General features: G+C 39.5%; 1 protein-coding gene across 1 annotated transcript; it reads right to left on the bottom strand.

Moving 5' to 3' along the window:
- Positions 1–117: 117 nt before the first annotated feature.
- On the bottom strand, positions 118–18652 carry usp44 (ubiquitin specific peptidase 44). The gene is made up of 6 exons (XM_041780532.1): positions 18568–18652; positions 12499–14218; positions 8176–8374; positions 5573–5681; positions 4929–5182; positions 118–2115 (listed from the first exon to the last, which is right to left on the bottom strand). Exons 2-6 carry the CDS (start codon positions 14053–14055, stop codon positions 1991–1993), a joined length of 2244 nt encoding a protein of 747 aa, XP_041636466.1. The 5' UTR covers positions 14056–14218; positions 18568–18652; the 3' UTR covers positions 118–1990.
- Positions 18653–19088: the final 436 nt, after the last annotated feature.

The raw sequence follows: 19088 nt of genomic DNA, 5'->3' as shown, positions 1-19088 counted from the left end.
TTGTAGGGGTTATCATTTCTGTCTCTTGTTTTGATTAAGAAAACAAACAGAACTCTTTTTTTTAAGAGCAGTTGAATGTCTGTATAATGTGCATAAAATCTCTGCTGCGGCAAAAATTAATGTATTAAACTGGTATTTTGAGACATTTTAAGTTAAAGAAATATTGCAACTGCTGCGATTTGTAGACTGCAGCAGGCCATATTGCAATTTTATCTAATTTGCAATTAATTGCCCAGCCTTACTCTGGTGAACACTCAACAATCACAGTTACTGTAAAGATCACAAGTCAGCGTTAAACTGACAGTCTGCTATGACAATGACTTAGACTGATAATCTTTACTGTCTAAAGATCATATAATTATGACTTTCCAACTTTCTTTGGGATTTTGAACAATAGAATTAAAGACTTCACTTGCATAATGTTCAAGAAAGACCAGCATGACACAGGCGCCTTTGTAGAAAAATGAAAAAATATTCTCATTTATTGAGGTAATTTTCTCTAGAAAAAAATTGAGGTAACAATTTGCATAGTATAACTTTCATAAATTTACACACACACAGAAACACACACATCCATGGAGTAGTAACCAAAAATGCCAACAATGTGTCACAACATGAACAATGGAGGAAAACAACAGTATGAAGTGTGCTTCAAAGTCATCTCTGGTGGAGAGGAAACATGGTTGAGGCGGAAAATAAATTTTCTTTTTTACAAATTCTCCAGTATGGAGATAAATATCACAATCTGTATACACTGCAGGAATCTGGTTAAATGTGGATAAAGTACTGAACAGAGTGTAAATAAAATACAGTATGTACACATGGTGGGAGAACAGTAATCTCTCTCTTATCTGCTGGTGATTTTGAACAATCAGGGTTGTATAAAACCTTTGAAACAGTCTATGGCCTCTTTTTCTAAAGCCTCTGAGAAGGATTGTATAAAAATACATTCATAATCTAAATGCTGGTGTGAGTGGGGCTGCAGCTGTGCATATTCCACTTAGCTGAATCGATATAAACTATAAAAATATATCTGATTTCTCAACAAAAGGGCACTTTTCTAGTACACTAGTATGAGTCCGGTTGGGGATGGTTTACAGAGAAAATTACATTCTGGAGCAGAGAGGTGGCAGCATTAAGCCAGGAAAAATACCACTGGAAACTTTCCTTACTAAGAGGAAAGAAAATATAAACCCAGCAAATGTTGAACCATTTTGGAAATGCTGAGAAGTTTTTCCATTCACTTCCCCCAAGGCTTTGGCTTGAGGTCTGCCAATTTTTCCCCGACAGACCCAGGAGAACTTCAGAGTGAAAAAAACATTTCATGCCCTACTAGCTACACAAATATGAACCAAAACCGAGTAAAAATACAATGCTGACTAACTATTCTGTAGAAAGTAGTGCATTTCTGGCAGGAAACTGGCATTTACATCTATCAAACTTTACTTGTGTAGAAAACAGGGAGGCCATTACTTGTGAATGAATGACAGTTTACAACCCTACATCCAGTTCTTCGACAGCTATCTAAAGTGACCGAGAAATATTTGAGTTGATTCAAACAAAGAAACAGCATTTACAATCAACAATCCACCGTATGCAGGTAGGCAGACGTGTAAATACACCTGTACGACCTGGAGAAGACACTGTAAGTCGTGTCAATCACAGTCTGTTGGCTGCTACTGAGACACATCTTGGCTGATACTCTCTTTTTTATAAAATACAGCTGTACACTAATCACAAACATCACCATTTTTAAAAATACCTACATATAAACAGCATATACAAGAAGTTCACAAAGCAGAACCAGGTTTTAAAAAGGAGTTCTTTCTCTCTTTTGTTTTCCTTATTTAGAAAAATAGACTTAAAAACAAAATACCCATCCTCCTAGGTTATAAAAATGCCCAAAGAAAAAAAAGGAGAGAGAAAGAGCAATAAGTGGGGCTGTGCTGATATCATCTTGACGAGAAGGAGGAGGAGAGGGACTGTGGTCCTATAGCGGCCGGTCTTTGTCCTGAGTTACTCGCTGTGTGTAGAAGAGGATGTAGGCCTGAGCGCGGCACACCTCGTCAACTGAACACACGTTTAGTTTAGAGTCATTACAGTGAACCCAGAAGCCTGCAGGAGAAAAACAAAGAATCAACAGTCAATGTGAAGCTCTTGAATGAAGAGCAAGAGGACAATCACATTCTTTAGTTTAGCAGATATTTGACTAAGGTTTAGTGGTTAGGTTGTGCACTAATCATGCAGGCAGGCGGCCAGGGTTTAAGTCCAGTCTGTGGCCCCTTACCCACACATCATTCCCCACTCTTTTGCCCCTATTTCTGACCATCCACTGTCCTCTACAGATATTGGTCTCAGAGGTCCCCAAAACATGCCTGTGAAGTTTGTTGCTGAAAAAAAAACCAAAAACACTCCAGTATTGGATTTTTGCATGTCTAAAACCCCTCTGTTTAAGCCCTGCTCAGAACGAGCCATTTCTGTCTGTAACTTTAAACTTTAATTAGCTGGTTGACTCTGCCCCTCTCAGGAAATGGATGTGGCTCTCCTGATCCTTCTCTCAGCTGTCAGCTAAGAGGAGGATCAGGAGAGGAGGGCGGAACTTTCTTCCATGTGGGGAGGGCCAACCAAACCTGGGGGCGGAGCTAACTCCCCACATGACATCATAAGGCTTGTCTCAGCACATATTTTCTGTAAGGTGAAGAAAGACAGGCCAGGGGCACATATTTTTAGCATAAAAGCCTAAAAAGTGTGTAATTTAAAAAGTGTATTTTGCATAGTATGTGACCTTTAATGAAGCAATTAAAATGATCGATTTTTGACAGCAATGTGACACTCCCCCCCCCCCCTTTTTGTGGTTAATAGAGGGCACCGCTTGTTTATTTACATATCTTAACTGGTAATGACAATATTTCAAAAATGAGTGTTGAGGTAGAGCCATACTAATGTGTATGAGAAAGAGCATGAAGCTGCTCTACTGTACCAGCTGCCCACTGCTCGCTTGAGATGATCATCATTTCTCCTGCCCACTCACAGGTGATGGATTTTCCTGACCATTCCTGCTAATATTGTAGAAATATAACCTATAGATAAAATGTGAATGAATTTGTATTTACACCGCTCAGCTACGAAAACAGAGGAAGTTTTCATAGGTTCTTCACATGAGCTCTTACTTATGCAAAAAGGGAAAATGTCACAGAATAAATAATCATCAATTTACTTTCTATTCTGGATCTTTCAGTTCTGAATTTCCAGAAAATAACCTGATGGTATAGTATGAGTTCTGTTTGTCTAAGCTTCAAAATCACACATTTCTAGCAGCCAGCTTGTATTCATGAATTGGTGCTGTGGAGTCTGAAGGGCTCAGGTAGTCCTCCAGCCAGGTCCCTGCTGTTAAATTAAATTACAGCAATTCCACTTTGGTTTGAGTGTCAGCTGCCAAAATGCTCCGGCAGTTGACCACAAACCCACAGTCATGTTATAAAATAAGGTGTGTACACGTTTGACGGTCTCCCGAAACTAAAGAGTACCTCTTGCTCTTGCTTGGGTCTTCAAGCAATGTTGATGTTTGCACACTTTAAATAAGGCAGGCAAAAGATTTCTGTTAGTTGGCTTAAATGTTAAAAAAATACAGCTTCTGTTGTCTAAACCAGGGGTTCTCAACCTTTTCAGCCCGCGACCCCCAAAATAAAGGTGCCAGAGACCGGGGACCCCCACTGTACCTGAAGGTGGCTGAACACAGCCATGCAGATTCAAAAATAGTCATGTGCAGACAAGGCCGCCCATTAGGGGGGAAAAAATGGGAACGCTTTCTGGAACCCAGCAAAATCATAGTCCTTTACAAAGTTAAGCTGTGGTGTTTTATATTTTAACCTGAATAATAACCACTCTTATCGGAGAAACAAAATTTAATTCATTTGTGTAGCAAGTAGCCCTTGTGAAAATAAAAATCCTTTTGTAAAAAACAGAATTAAAATACGTTCAAAATAGCTAAAATGGGTTAATTATGGTAAAAAAAATTTTGAAAAAAATGATAAAATTGGCAAAATAACCCAAAAAATGGCAAAATGGGTTTAAGTGGCAAAAATTGGCATATTAAGTGGTAAAGGGGATTCAAAAGGGGCTGAACTTGTGTTAAAGTGCAAAAAAAGATGCAAATTTAGTGACATGGGAAGAAAATTGATATAAACTGGCAAAAAAAGGGTTAGCTGAGGCCAAATTGGTCAGAAACTGGCAAAAAAAAGCATATCAAATTGTAAAATGTGGCTTAAAAAGTGGTAAAAGGGGTTAATAGTGGCAACAGTGTGTCAACAGAGCCAACAATAGGCAGAGAGTTGCAAGATTTGGTCTAGAAGTGGCAAAAACAGGCAGAAAAAAAGTGCTGGAAAGTGTTTAAATTTGACAAAAAATGGGTTTTAAGTTGAAAAAATGTGTTAAAATTGGCAAAATTGGTGGGGAAAGTGATAAAATGAGTTACAATTAGCCAAAATTGTTGTAAAGTGGCAACAGTACGATAAAAACAGTTCTTAGTTTTTTTAAGGCATCTGGAGACCCCCTCTCAGTGTTTCGCGACCCCAACGTTGAGAACCCCTGGTCTTAACAGTGCTTTTTTTTAAACAATAGGTGTTATCTGGTTATAAATCAGCATAAACAAAGGAGCATGCCTCTTTCCTCATTTAAAGTAAGCCATCTGTTCCTTTATTACATAATTTTTTTTCTGTTTATTTCAGCATAGTTCCCACTCCTCCCCACTGCACTATTGTTTTATAAAGACTTGTTGTTACTGGTTTAATGGTGCGGTATTTCATTTTAATGCTTGTGCATAAAGAGTAATGGTAATTGGAGTCATATTCCTTGTATGCATAAAAAATAAAGCCAATAAAGCTGATTCTGAAAAAAATTAACTTGATATTAATCTGCTGTTCGCTCACCTCCTTCTGTGTTGTAGCAGTAGGAGGTGTAGTGGCCAGAACCAAAGCCCTTTCCATGATGCATCACCACAGCTGAGAGGTCGTAGAGGAAGTGCTTGGGGCGTGGTAAGCCTGTGGAGCCGGGGCTGCTGGGACTGGAGCAGGTGGGTGGGACTTTGGGCGAGGGGTCTCTGCAGCAGTACGGCTCCATGTTGAGCAGCTGGTCGAAGCTGACGTGGACTCCGATCTTCTCCCGGTGGTTCCGCCCCGACCACCTGAGGACCAATCAGGAGACAGAAACCCAGTCAGCCAGTTAGATATCAGTCAGTATCACATCATTTACAACAGTTTTCCTATAACACTGTATTTTTAAACTTTACATGTCATCCATCTGCTGATAAACTGAAAAGCTGGTCATTAATTTAGGCGGCCCGGCTGTTTGCTTTTCCTGTATGGAGCCAGGAGTAAATGGGAGTAACTTTAGAGGAAGATATATCTCAAATTAAACAAACACACGAAGAATAAATCATGCACTTCATGTTCTTGTTTAAAAAAATTAAGAAAGCAATTCTTTTCTCATCCCCCATAGTATCTCTTTTTGTTGATCCAAGGGCTGAGCTGCTTTTAGTACGAAAACAACGTAAAAATAAAAGTCTTTTTCCTACCTGAAGCGTTTGAGGTGAAGCCGCAGGACCTGAGGCAGTTTGTGGACCATCAGCTGTTTTTGTGCTTCAGTCAGGATGACAGGCTTGGAGGAGCTTCGCCTTCGAGCAGCTATAAACAAGCGGAGAGGAAAAACAAACTTTACTGTGACATGAGCAGATACATTTATTTCCTTAAAAAGGGGTTGACAAAAAATGCATCTGGCACACTGTAAAAAAAAAAACGTTTTAGCTTCATAATTTGACACATTTTATGTCTTAAACTCTACTTGAACCTACAAAGCTCCTCATTCAATACATTAAACTCCTGAAACTATTGATTTCTTTTTGCTTTACTTTGCTCTCTCCGCTTCAGAGAAGACAGTCTCCTTCTATTACTGTTGCTGGCTCTACAAAAACCCTGCTGGAAAATCTACTTTAAGACGTGTTAAGGAGTGGAGGCTCTTCCCTCATATACAATCTTTGAGTTCTGACAGTTCAGACAGGCCGAGTCTTGCAGTGAGCTTTTTTAATCACAGCCCACCAGTTTAAGGTTTGCCTGTTATCAAGTTTCTCACAGAGTGATCTGGTAACTGACAACTGATATGAACCCCCGCAGGCTAAATCCATCATTTGGCTCAACAGGAGAAGCTGTTACAATAATGTTTTTTACACAGCTCTGAGTTAATGAGAGAAAGGGAGGAGATTTATGTTGGTATCAGAGTTCAAGACAGAGCTGCTCACTTCTATTTTGACCCGTACACGGTAAAACCATCACTGTCGTCAGGAAAGCAATCTAAGTGACAGATGCTGTATAACACTAGCAGACAAGTGAGGACAAATTCAGTAAAAACAAAACAATTACCCATTTAAATATGCCTTTTTTCTGCTCAGGGCATCTATAAACAACAGGAAGGTTTAGATTAAACTCCTTTCATTTATACTGGGGCTGAACAATGCTAGAAAATAATCTAATTGCAATTATTTTTTCCAGTGCTGCAAATGCAATTTAATGTGTGTTTATTTTAATTTCCTAGACTTGTGTATTTTTCAAACAAAAGGATTTGTATTTTATTCTTCACGTTTGCAGGTGTGAAGCAAAATATCTCTGCTGCAATAAAAGGATTAGTTATTTACTCTCATATTTCATGTTAGATGATATATCACACCTTCTGCAATTTGAAAATTGCAGCAATTTACCTTGCCTAAATCTGGTACCAAATCATGGTAGTGTGTTCTCTGCACCCTGACAAACCTGGGGTCCCTGCTCTCTACAGCTGAGAGGCAGAATAGATACAGCTGCATTGTTTTTGTTGACAGATTTACCCACAGTGGAAAATATCATGGATTTTGAATGTCTGACGAAAATTACATTACATTTTAGTCTAGTTTTAGTCATTACAGATCTATTTTTGTTCGTCTTTAATTTTTGTTATAGAAAAAAAAGCTGTCGACCAACATTTCTAGTCATAGTTTTAGTCGATGAAATTAACACTGGTAAACTATAGTTTTAAAACTTTAACATCTCAGCTTAAACTATATCTTAATTTGCTGAGCTTAATCATCCTTAAACTACAGAAATAAGTCAGTTAAAAATAGTGTGAAGCACTGATTTTGTTTGCCTGTTAAAAGAAATGTTAATTACGTGTTAGCATCAAGCCAACAAACTTTGATTTATACTCCAGTCCATCTGTTAAAAATTTTCTTTGAATTACCAGTGGCTTTTGAAGAGCAATTATTCCTCAAATTCACATTCCTACTATCTTTAATTGCTGATCCCTGCTAACTTCGTTTATAAATCGGCTTCAACTTGACTATCCCCTCAGGGATCTTTGCTTTGCAGCCAGGCAATAAAAACACATAAAATATGGGAAACACAATCCAACTGATGCAACACTAAAAATGCATAAATAAAAAGTTACATTGAAGGACAACTGAAGGCAAAGCCATCATAAAGACATCTTCAGATATCTATAGTGTGAATAAAGTCCTCTTGGATTTAGCCTTTGGTAATCTGAATCCCTACCACCTGGTAGGAGCTCAAATTCAGCATGAGGAGGATCAGGACAATGTATGATGTCTTGAGCCTTAGACGTTACCCTCTAGTGAAAAGCTAGGCAGATAATTTAATACTAATAATTGCATAAATTAATTCCCAAGATAACCTAAACAGGAAATTCTGATTTATCAGATGCACACAGACAGTTGTCTGCTGATTACTGGCAGGATTTATCTGCAGATTGTAAACCTTCTGTTAATGATGTTGTGCCAAACTACACTTTCATGCCATTTATTCCACAGCATGCTTACTGATTATTTCTTTCAACTGTAAAAAAATCAAACCAATCAATATAGAAACTTTGATGTTTAGTTGGCAGATGATCTTCAGGATTCCACACAAGTATAATGTTTCACCTTCAAAGTATTTCACAAAGATGAAATATTTGATAAACATATCAATGATAAGGTAATCATTTCTTTAACCTCCATTACATCCTGAACATGTTTAAACTTGATTTATATAAGAACTGGAACGGCGTTGGAAACCGAGACCTACCGCAGTCTTAATCACATTATTGTCAAGTGTCAAGGCTTCAGATTAAAGTGTTTGCAAATGTTTCACTCACAGTTGCACTGGTCACAGGCGTAGATGTTTCCCTCCAAAGCTTCAGTCTCAGTGAACTTGGCGAGCATTTCTGTCAGGTGGCATGACGCCTGAGCAGCAGACTCCCTGCTATTACTGTGATAACGTTCGGGGAACTCCAGAGACAAATCCCAGAATGGCTCCACCGTGTTGGAGCGATGGTCACAGGCCAGACATGTCACCTGCACAGAGGTAGAGGATTATCAAATATATGTTGTGATATTACTACAGCTCAATTATTCACTGATCTGAACATGCTGGGTGCTGTTTCCTTTCTCTTATTACTACACCAAAGTGCTGCAGAAGTCACAGATGGATTAGTTTGTTTGCTTTATTTTCAAATAAATGTCAAACCTTTACTTTCACGGTTTAGTTGTGGTTCTAACTTTCATTGTCAGGGTGCCTACGCAGTGTGAGTCAGTGCTTTGGTTAACATCCACATGGCAGAGATTCCCCAATTCCCCTCCACAGACACACAGCCCTCTCTGTTCAGTAAGAGCAGGTGTTTCAGAGTGTGCTCGGCCTCCACAAGCAGAGGCTAATCTCTCTCACACTCCATGTGTCTCTAAATCAGCTGCTTGGCATGATATTAGAGTTATATGCAAGGTTGTTTATATGGTAACAAAATCCCTTGCATTATTATCACTTATTTACACGTGTGAGAGCATTATATCTAAAGCACACACTGAATATGTTTGATTTAAAAAAACGAACTAAAACTTAATTTTTGATGTGATAAAAATTCATCTTTATAAAGTCAACCTAGAGCCTGCTCTGTATCTGGAGCATCACTTAAAAGAAGGAATGTTTGCTTACAACTATCAAAAAAAGGTTGTCCTTTGTATATAAAGGGGGAATAAGTAAGTGTATATTTTTTGTTTGTGATTTGGAGGACTTTTAAAACAACTGAGAAATATTTTTCATCTTATTCCAACTCTGAATGAAATTGGTTAAATCACTGGTTGCAAACCTGGGGTCTGGGTCCCTCCTATATAAGCAGAAACATAAATTAGCCAACAAAGAAAATACTGATAGCACTCTTTCTGGATAGTTCACATAAATTACTTTTGGTTGCAACAAGTGTTGTGGTATTTCTGTTGGGATGTTATCAACAAGATTTACAATACTTTAATCAACTTTTGATAGACTATTTCACAGAGGGAGGGTACTGGTGTAGCTCAGTGGATAGAGCACGCGCCCACCAGCAGTGGCTAAAGTACTTGATGCACTGGTTGCGGGATCCATTCCCAACCCCAGCCTATGTTTAGTGCATGTCTTCCCCCATTTTCTCTGCCAATATTTCCCGTCTCTTCAACTGTCCTATCCAAATAAAGGCAAAAATCCCCAAAAATAAACTTAAAAAAATAAAAATTAAAGGGGGCTTTAAGAAAAAAGGGGAACCACAGGGTTTAATGTTTTTTTATACTAAATTGAAGGTCCAGAAAGCTGTACTATTGTTTGTATTAGGGGTAGGCATTTACTGTGATGTCAGTGCTTAAATACTTGCACTACCTTATGAAAGATTACCCAAGCACTCTATTTAAGTATGTTAAAAAATGTGTCACACGTGGGCCTAGGGCTTCTTGATTATGGCAGAATTCATGATCACGATTAATTTCACTGCTAATGAGATCATGATTATGAAACATGATTACTTGTTGTTTACAGCCTTGGTTCTAAAGTGGTGGGTTGGGACCCAAAAGTGGGCCACAAAACCATTTTAGTGGCTCACAGATGTGTGCCTGGAAACAAAATATGCAGCAAAGTCTACAGTGTGCTTTTATTTTGAAGGAAATATCTTCATCTCTTTGTTTCACAACATTTTTGGTCCCACTCCCATGTCCAAACTGCTCAATTTTTTATGAAAAATTGTGGTATTGACTAAAAAGTTTGAGAAATTTAGGTTGCAATTTGTTATTAATGAGGTTGCTGTGGGTCCTGATGTAAACAACCTGAGAATGACTGCTTTACAGCATTTGCATCACACTAGTTAATCGAACCTAGATACTCTTTAAACTTTGAAAAACAAGCAATAAAGGAAAATAAATGAGTGGAAAAAATCAGTGCATAAGATAACAGCAATGAGGAAACAAACACATTACTTTTATGGCCAAAGACCATATAAAACCTATGGTCAAAATCTTAAAACGGCATGTAGCAGAGCAATCATTTAATCAAGATCATCTTGTTTCCATAACTGTGTGAAGCCAAAAATCGAAATGAAACTGAAACTCGATTAATTAGTGAAAAAACAAATGCTGGTAATGTAACTGAGGGCTATTAGCCTTAACTTAACTGTATAAATATGGAGCTCTGTGGTACAAACAAGATGGTCTAAATTCTTAACACAGCAGCACAAAAGCAAAGCACTTCATGACCTTCAAAATAAAAGTCCCCTGGACACCAAACTGTTAACCAGAGATGAACTGAAATGTATAAAGCATTATGCTATTCTGTGACAAAACAGTGAACATGAACCAGGGATGCACCGATCCACCTTTTCTAGTCCCAATACCAATTCTGATACCTGGGCTTTGGGTATCGACCGATACTGATCCAATACCAGTGTTAAAAGAATAACCTGCATGCCCTACTGTAAGATAAGACTGGTAACTGTTTTGGGTAAAAGGCAAAAAATGAGTACATATAGATAACTGAAGATGATATCTATTTAAACTATAAAGTGTTTAAATGTTTACCAGCAGTTTGGTAAAAACAATGTTTCAGAACTTACAGAAATTACGATTCAATTGTAAACTTTTATACTCTGTAGACTGGTAATGCAGCAAAAAAAAACAAGGAAAGTGCATCAGAGGTAACATTCCAGTACAAAACTGTATTACACAAGAGTTTTTAAACACATACTGTAAACAAAGTGACAATTCTGTGAGAAAATAGTGCAAACAACCTTGTAAAAAAGGCTTAGAGCTGGTTCCCTAGATCTGCACCACGGATCAGCCCTTTCCCATCGATACCCGATCCAGCTTTGAGGGGCTGGATCGGGCCCATACCGATACCAGGATCGGTATCGGTGCATCCCTAACATGAACATACTGGTTTAACTCTCTGTGGAGAAATCTGTCCACAAATCTTAATTCCCCTGCACTCATACTCCTCGTACTTGCTTTCCACCCTTATAGCTGCTTTTCTTCATGATGGCTGCTTTCACTCCGGCGAGACAACCACCATCAACTCATAGAGTCCTTTTCCTTCCACAAAATGTAAACAGAGCATATCTCCAGTCAGTAGTTTCCTTAATGGTAGGCTAATCTTTAATTATCCCAACAATATGTGCTAACAGGGCCACTAAAATGTGATGCAGATGGTTGAGTTTGAATTAGTGCTTCTGTGACAGGCATGTTATCTTCATCTCGCTGTCAAAGTACTTCCAGACATCACTTTTCCTGCTCATGGCTGACGTCCTGCATGTGTAACAGAGTGTTCTGTTTGTTATGCTTTTTGAGTAATGTGTCCCTTGAGAGTTGCTGTAGCTGCCATAAAGCAGTTGTTTTTGTTGTTGCTGTAATTAGACTGACTGTGCAGATAATGCCAAAGCAACGGATGGAGAAGTTATACCTCTGTGTACCTTTTTATTGTCTGACTTGTTATTTTAACAAAGTATGTTCAGTTAGGCAAACCCAGAAAGTTCAGTTACACACTACTACTCAGCCCGAATCTCGTAGCCTAAAACTGAGCATACACAGTGTGTGAGTAACGAAAGTAAATAGTAAAGAAAATGGCCTTTAGACTTGTTTGGTGCTGTTCCTTTTCTGCTGTAGAACCAACTGATATGCAGTCTGAAAATGCCCTCTGAAAATGATTGATCGCCATTACCAGTGCTAATCTAATTACAGCCCCCGTTGAGATCATAGGGGCTGGGAGCATGAATCTTATCTTTCAAAAGCTCAGAGTAATCTCTTTAAATGTCTTAAATGCAGCCAACAACCAGAAAACATTGAGTTTGGTATGGTAAATGAAAAAGAAAAGCAGCAACCTCTCTCACTGGTGAATCAGAAAAGAGAAAATCTATTAAAATGTATCTAAACTTTTAGACTTAGGTCAAAGCCAAATGCTTAACCTTTACTTAAAGATTCTTAGTAACACATGAATAATTTACACATGGTGAATTTAATCTAAATGATGAATTAGTGATGCACTTCAGTCAGAGCTGATGATGGTTGGTGAATTATCAATGCAGACTGAGACTGATGGATTGGATGGACATGTGCAGTGAGTAAATCAGATGTATTGCAGAGTGAGTTAATGATTAAGTAAAGGTTACAGCAGTCATGTGTTTGCATCATACCTGGCTGAGCAGCTGGCCATGAAAGATGGTGTTGACCACACTGAGCACCTGCTTGATGAGTCGTTTCTGTGTCTGAGGGACTCCTGCGCTGGTTGTGTGTTTGCCCGTGCTCTCCAGCTCATGCTGCACTTTGTCCAGCAGCTCACACAGGAACTCCTGTGCGTCCTGCTGAGCGTATCCTCTGAACGCCGGTATCAGCTGCCACACCGAGTGCAGCATGGCGAAAGGCGAGACCAGCGCCCACTTGCCCGACCACATAACCTGGAACAAGGTGTGCAGCTCGTGGCAGAGGGAGATGTGCTTCGAGCTGGGCTCTTTGGGTTGTATCAGCTCCATGCTGCGGGCCCTTGAAGCCCCGCCGCTCAGCCCGGCCCCAGAGCCCGAGCTGGCCTGGGGTCCCTTCCTTTGGGTCAGAGGGAAATGGGATGAGGCTTTCCCTGTCAGCTGGCCATGGACAGCAGAGGCCAACAGCTCCAGCGCCTGAGTTAGATCCAGACGCAAGAAGCACTCCCTGAAAACATGCAGGTGGCTCAGGACCTGCAGAATGGAGTTCATATAACAGGTGTTGCCTAAATTCCTCAGACCCGTCACTCCAGGAGTGACAGTGGGGCGCCGTTTAAAAGGAGAGCCACCTTGTTGTCTAGACTGCTTGCGTCGAGCAGGTATTTGAGCAGAGCGCGGGGTTACTGAGGGAGTTTTGGGCTTAGGTTTGGTGGCAGAAGAACGACTGCGGGTTCTGGGAGTAGGTTGGACCTGTTTAGTCCGTACACTTTTCCTGGGGGTGGCAGTGGCAGGGCTTCGAGTCCTTGGCCTTCGGGTGACAGTGGGGGGCTCAGGGGGTTTTGTTTTGTTGCGTGCCCTTCTGGGTGGTGGTGTGGCTACTGCTTCTGCAACTTTCTGGCTCTTCCGACGTAAACGTCGACTTTTCCTGAGCGGGGCGTTCTCCAGCTCCTCCTGTAGCTGCCTCTTCTGAGCCCGCCTCCTCTCCCTCGCCTCCCTTTTCTGCTCCTCCTCCTCCTCCCTCTTTCTCTCCTCTTCCTCCCTCCTTTTTCCACATTCAGTTAGTCCAAACCAAAAGCGAAAAATACGCCCCATCAGTGCCCGGCGACGGTGCCAAAGTGCAGTAAACATCCTGTCCTCATCCCTAAGCTGCAGCTCACGGGCACCGCAGGAGATGACGGCGTCAGGAGCAGCACTTGCAGAGCGGAGGGTGCGCCCACTGCGGGTGGTGACCTCATAGCGCTGGCTCTGGATGGCGCTGAGTGTACTGCGAAGTAGCTTCAGGTCTCCTGTAGCATTATCGTTCAGGACATAATCATCACACAGGTAACAGAAAACATAAAGTTCATTCACCTCTATAGCCAACGGATGGCGCTGCTGTTGGAAGTGCTGCAGAGCATGTTCCTCAATGTAGCGCCCGCACGCCACATGAGCACAGCCCAGGCAGGCCCAGATAGACTCAGTGGTGTTACAGTCCACGCAGTGCCACTTCTGGGGATTGAGGATGGAGTGGTCTGGGGCGAGCCGCAGCCGCCCCACGTGCTTACACCTGTCCATTACACACGCCGGCCAACCGAGCTGGCTGGCTGGCTGTGTCAGTCAGTAACTGACCGTCTGTGTGTGAGTCTGTGTATGTGTGTCGACGTTTCACACTGGCTTCATATCACCATGGTTACCATGGTGAGCTGAGAAATGGGACCCTCCCAAGGCATTATGGTGTCTGAAGAAGAGAGAGAACAGATGTAGTTAGTCCTGATGAATAGATGGAGTATCAGAGCAGGTAAAGACAAAGAAAAAATATGGCATCCTCTCCTTATCCTGGAAAAACACATTACAACACCCACTGATTACTATCTCTATGTCACTACATTTATCCTCTGATGACTGTGTTTTACGAGGCCGTAGCTACACGGTAAACTGTGGCAAATTGCCAGATGCTACACAGGCTTTAACATATCCTTACAGACACCCGGGCCAACACTAACACTACTAAATGTGTGGTTGATAAACATGACTACACTGAGTGCTGCCAGGCACATCCACAGAAAACAGAAAGGTGTGTAAATTACTATGGACTGTTGAACCTGGATATGAAAAAATCAACATGACACAGCTTGGAGCTTTTCAAGAGATACTGAATAAGAAATAACAACTCAGCAGAAACAAATGTAGCACCAAAAGTGACCTATCAGGGATATAAACATATTTTACTACATCTAACTTTATCATGTGACAGACACCTAGTAAGCAGAGAAGATTTGCCTCTCAGCGAAACACAAATCTTTGGGTTTTTTTGAGCTTCCAAGTGCAGAAGAGCTGTTCAAAAACACCGACTGAAGAAAGGAATTTCTTCATTTTAAAGACGCAAGAACTACTCTTTTCTAAAACCCCGACAATCAGTACTCACTCAGCCTCCTCTGGCACCTTTTCCCAACCCAACAGAGAAAGTGGGGGTCCTTGAGTGTGCTGAGTACTATCAACACCCACACAGAGGTCAGAGAGGTAAAATTACCCAACAAATGAGGGGCCAGGCTGGCAAAGTGGTTCACATTTTGTATGGTTACAGGACTATCTTTGCTAGGAGAAAGAGAGTGAGTAAAGCAAGGGGAGAAAATTGACTGTGAGGAAAGTAATGACACAAAATAAATGTTGGATTGCAAAAGATCATGTTGATGCTTCATATTTGATAATTAGATTATCAAATTAAACAACTCAGTATACAAAACATGCCCCAAGCAGTATGGTCAAAGTAGGCACTTGGTTATCAGACTAAAGTAAGAGTGGGTGTGATTATTAACTAACAGATCATCAGCCTGTTCAGCCTTGAGTGTGTGCAGCAAAGCTGGCATAGTTTTCTATACTTTTTGTATACCATTTGATTAAAATTAATACAATATTTGATGCTGCCATGATTTACAGTATCAGAAACCAGCAAAGCTTTAAAAAAATACAGATTTCCAATCATATATTTTATCAAAAACTGAAGCAAGCAAAATAGGAAGGCCACTGTATAAGATATGTTGTTGGCAGATAGGGTTGTTATGATAACAGATTTTAAAACTTAGGTACGATTTGGGTGAATTCAAAAGATAGTCGTACTTGTTTGGTTAACAAAGCAACAAAAATGGAAGTGCTGGGCACCTAGGACTTGTTGCAAATTACCAAAAAGCAAGCAAACTCCAGCGCTGTCTAAATAACAGAAATACCTTGACAAAATTTTAAGCTGAGAGAGACTTTAGAAAGTTCACTCTCTCTTTTTTTTTAGCTTGTGGCAAAAGGGATGCACAAAAATAACTATTTAATTGTTACAGAAATCTGAGCATCACATAGCAAACGTCTGAGTATATTAGACTACATATTTCGTGGAAGCAAAAACACTTTTTTCTTTTAACATGCACTCATTATCAGTTGAAAGGAGGTTTGTGCATTAAGACCAAGCTCTCATACCATTTTGATGCAGACTGATGAAGCTCATAATTTCTACCGACTACCCTCAGATTAATTGGTGCCAATTTAGTGGTGAAAACAATGGTTACTAGATTTAAGATTGAACTGGGTATGTAAAGAAATATGACATCAACTTGAAAACTTTTTAAGACCTTTTCAATACCTTCTGTATATCATTAGATCCAACTACATCTTCAATTTCTAACCAGTTACACTGGTGACACGGTTATGTAAAAGTTTGGTGCAGATGTAAGATAAAAATGTGACAACAAAGCAAAGAAAATGAAAACAGTATTTGTTAATGTAGTATGCAAAATAAAGCTTGATTTGAGATGCTAGAGGAGTTAATATTAATATTAACCTGAAATATGAGTAAAAATAAAAGTTTCATACAATTTACTTGTGGCAGTCATGTTATGCTCTACCCATTATGCAAACATTAAAGTGTCGACTTCTTTATAGTAGTAAAAAAATGTCCCATATTCCTTATTTTGTATGTTTTTCTTAACAAACAATGTTTATTTCCTTCCATCCAAAAACTCATCCTGAATTTGCAATATGAGTTGGGCTGGGCATTAAAATCAAATTCTACTACTGCAATTTTCAAATCACAGCAGGTTATTTCTTTAACCTGAATATATGTCAAAATACCAGTTAATACTTCTTTGCAGCAAAGATGTTAAACTACATACATCTTATAAATGTTCAAGTGTCATTTTCTTAAATAGCTTCCAAAAAATATCCTACTTTCATTATCTTTTAAAATATTTTCCTAAAAAAGGGGGAATGACATAAAAAGGATAATTCCCTTCAATACTGCAATTCATTCAGAATTTGCAATTTAAAAAAATCTTAATTAGATATGTTTGCAAAGTAGTTCAGTCCTAGTTAATCTATCTAATAATGCATTGGTTATAATGTAGAATGGTGTATTGCCTGTGTTATTGTAAATAACTTCAGATGATGAATTCATACACTAATCGCAAATTAAATCACAATAGCAATACTGGGGAGGAGAAACACAATTAGATTATTTTATCAAACCGTTCAGCTCTAACTGCAACATATTAACAGGAAGAAAAGATATCACAATGACATTTAATTTCCAGTGTTGCACAGCCTAATAAGGTTGCCTTAAACGTTGATTTTAGCTTTCTGTTGATGCTGCATGATTTAGTAATCATGTGCAATTGCGACTATACTGGACAAAATTACGATTGCGTTACAATATAATACATGAATTGTATCACAAGTCCACTTGCTTGGTTATGAATCAAAACGCAGGGGATAATAATAGTCTTCTTGAGGCGTGTATTTCTTGACTCAAGACATTTTTTATACAGTACTACTCTAAAAATAACTTCTATTAGGGCTCTACTATAAACTAAAAGCCTATCAAGTATTTAATACAAAAAGTAATTGCAGCCTTTTATGTGATTATGTAATTGCACAGAATGGCATCAGGACTGCGATTACATTAATTGCGCAGCACTGTTTTCTGTGGTATCCATGTTGATATGTTGTCAACACTTTTTGTTTAGATGTGAATGGTATAAAAGTTTTTAAAAACCCGGTTTCTGACAACCCCAGAGTGCAGCCACTGTGATATAAATATAACCCCAGGTGGCACGGACCCAGCACAACCTCTGTTGATTTGATAAATAACCTTAAGGTTCGTTAAGATTGCCAAACAGCCAATCCTTAAGGTTGGCCCTTTAGATAATATCACACTAAGCAATAAAAAGAGCAGAATAACGTGGCACCGAGGGCTTGAGCGGCTCAGTAACTTATGTCTACATTAGTACCGCGCTACGGATTATACATGTTGTACCCAACAGTAAACATTACGACGATTTAGCTGTAAAACTCATGTTTATATGCAGCAAAATGTGTCACGTAAACAGACAAATTCATTAAAGACCCCTCGGAGGACTGAAGCGGAGTTTCTAATGTCACCGAAGTTTTATCAGCAAGTTAGCGCGCTTTGCCTGTTTGTCCTTGTGCTGCGTGGTTTTAAGTGGCTGAACACAACACAGCCTTACGCTGACGCTAGTTTCAAAAGTAAAAATCACAATGTCTAAGCTTGTTAGTATTAAACATGCTGTTTACAACAATATCAACGCAATAATTATGATGTGAGTGTCCCAACTTTGAAATAACGCTTCTTCTACGGCTAAGGTTAGCTGGCAACGCTAGCGTGTAATTAATACAGCCAAGGGGAGTTACGATTATAACACACTGATATCACACACAAATAAAACCAGAAACTACGATGGAAAAACTTACAAAGTGACTGCGAAAAAATACTGAATAAATTTTAAGTTTTGACGAAAGAGCGCCATCCACAATGGCTCTAAAACTCGCTGTTATTTATACAAGAGATTAGTGAGCTCTAGCATTAGCCGTTGCTAACATTAGCCTAGCATGCTAACCAGCTAGCATCAGACAGCCTATCTTTGATAATCCTCACAAGTTCGTGCGTTAGCCGGAGGTCAGCCTCCAACGTCTGACTCGGCTTTAAAACCAACATATCTGTTATGTTTTGATAACAATAAATGAACAATTGGCTTCTTTCTTCGACACTGAGTTAAAATGACTGTAGGTGAAGAGAAAACAGCATACCGAGCCTCTCCTTCACGGCAGTAACTCCTCTGTTTCTAAAATGATCGCCATCTTGTCAGTCCCTGTCGCGTGGTGTGAGCTCGAGCGCGTCCCCGATCCGTGACGTCGTTGTTGTTGTTGTTGTTATCGAGAATAGTGAGGGTGAAAACGTCACTTATTTTCCATAAAAGCTATCTGAGAATTTGTTAAATTAAATTTAGTATGAATATATATTCCAGAAGACTGTTAAATGACGGAATATGTTACAGTTCAAATCTGTTTAGAGTTCAATTCTGATTTTGGATTATTTTTGTCGAAATGTACATGCGTGATTTTTGTCTTTATTGCGAGTTATGTAAAAAAAAAGTCTACATTCATACTAAAATATTAACAAGCTAAACAAGAACTATGAAAAATCACTGCTTTGCACTAACACTGAAATAAAACACATGATACCGCTAGAGGGAGCTGTTGCACCGTTTTAAATGGAATACTTGAATCAGGTTCACAGCACTGACTGTTCCGAAACAGTCTGGGGTTAT

Source organism: Cheilinus undulatus, linkage group 23 (assembly GCF_018320785.1).
Source record: "Cheilinus undulatus linkage group 23, ASM1832078v1, whole genome shotgun sequence".
Classification (NCBI taxonomy): Eukaryota; Metazoa; Chordata; class Actinopteri; order Labriformes; family Labridae; genus Cheilinus; species Cheilinus undulatus.
The sequence above is the reverse complement of the archived record's forward strand: the minus strand, read 5'-3'. Positions and strand labels throughout refer to the sequence as shown.

Excerpts from the sequence above, each read along its gene's own strand:
- usp44 (XM_041780532.1), bottom strand. The coding sequence starts at position 14,055 with ATGGACAGGTGTAAGCACGTGGGGCGGCTGCGGCTCGCCCCAGACCAC. Across the intron at positions 8,375-12,498 it reads ATGGCCAGCTGCTCAGCCAG|GTGACATGTCTGGCCTGTGA; the intron begins GTATGATGCAAA and ends ACCTCTGTGCAG. Across the intron at positions 2,116-4,928 it reads CTGCTACAACACAGAAGGAG|GCTTCTGGGTTCACTGTAAT; the intron begins GTGAGCGAACAG and ends TTTCTCCTGCAG.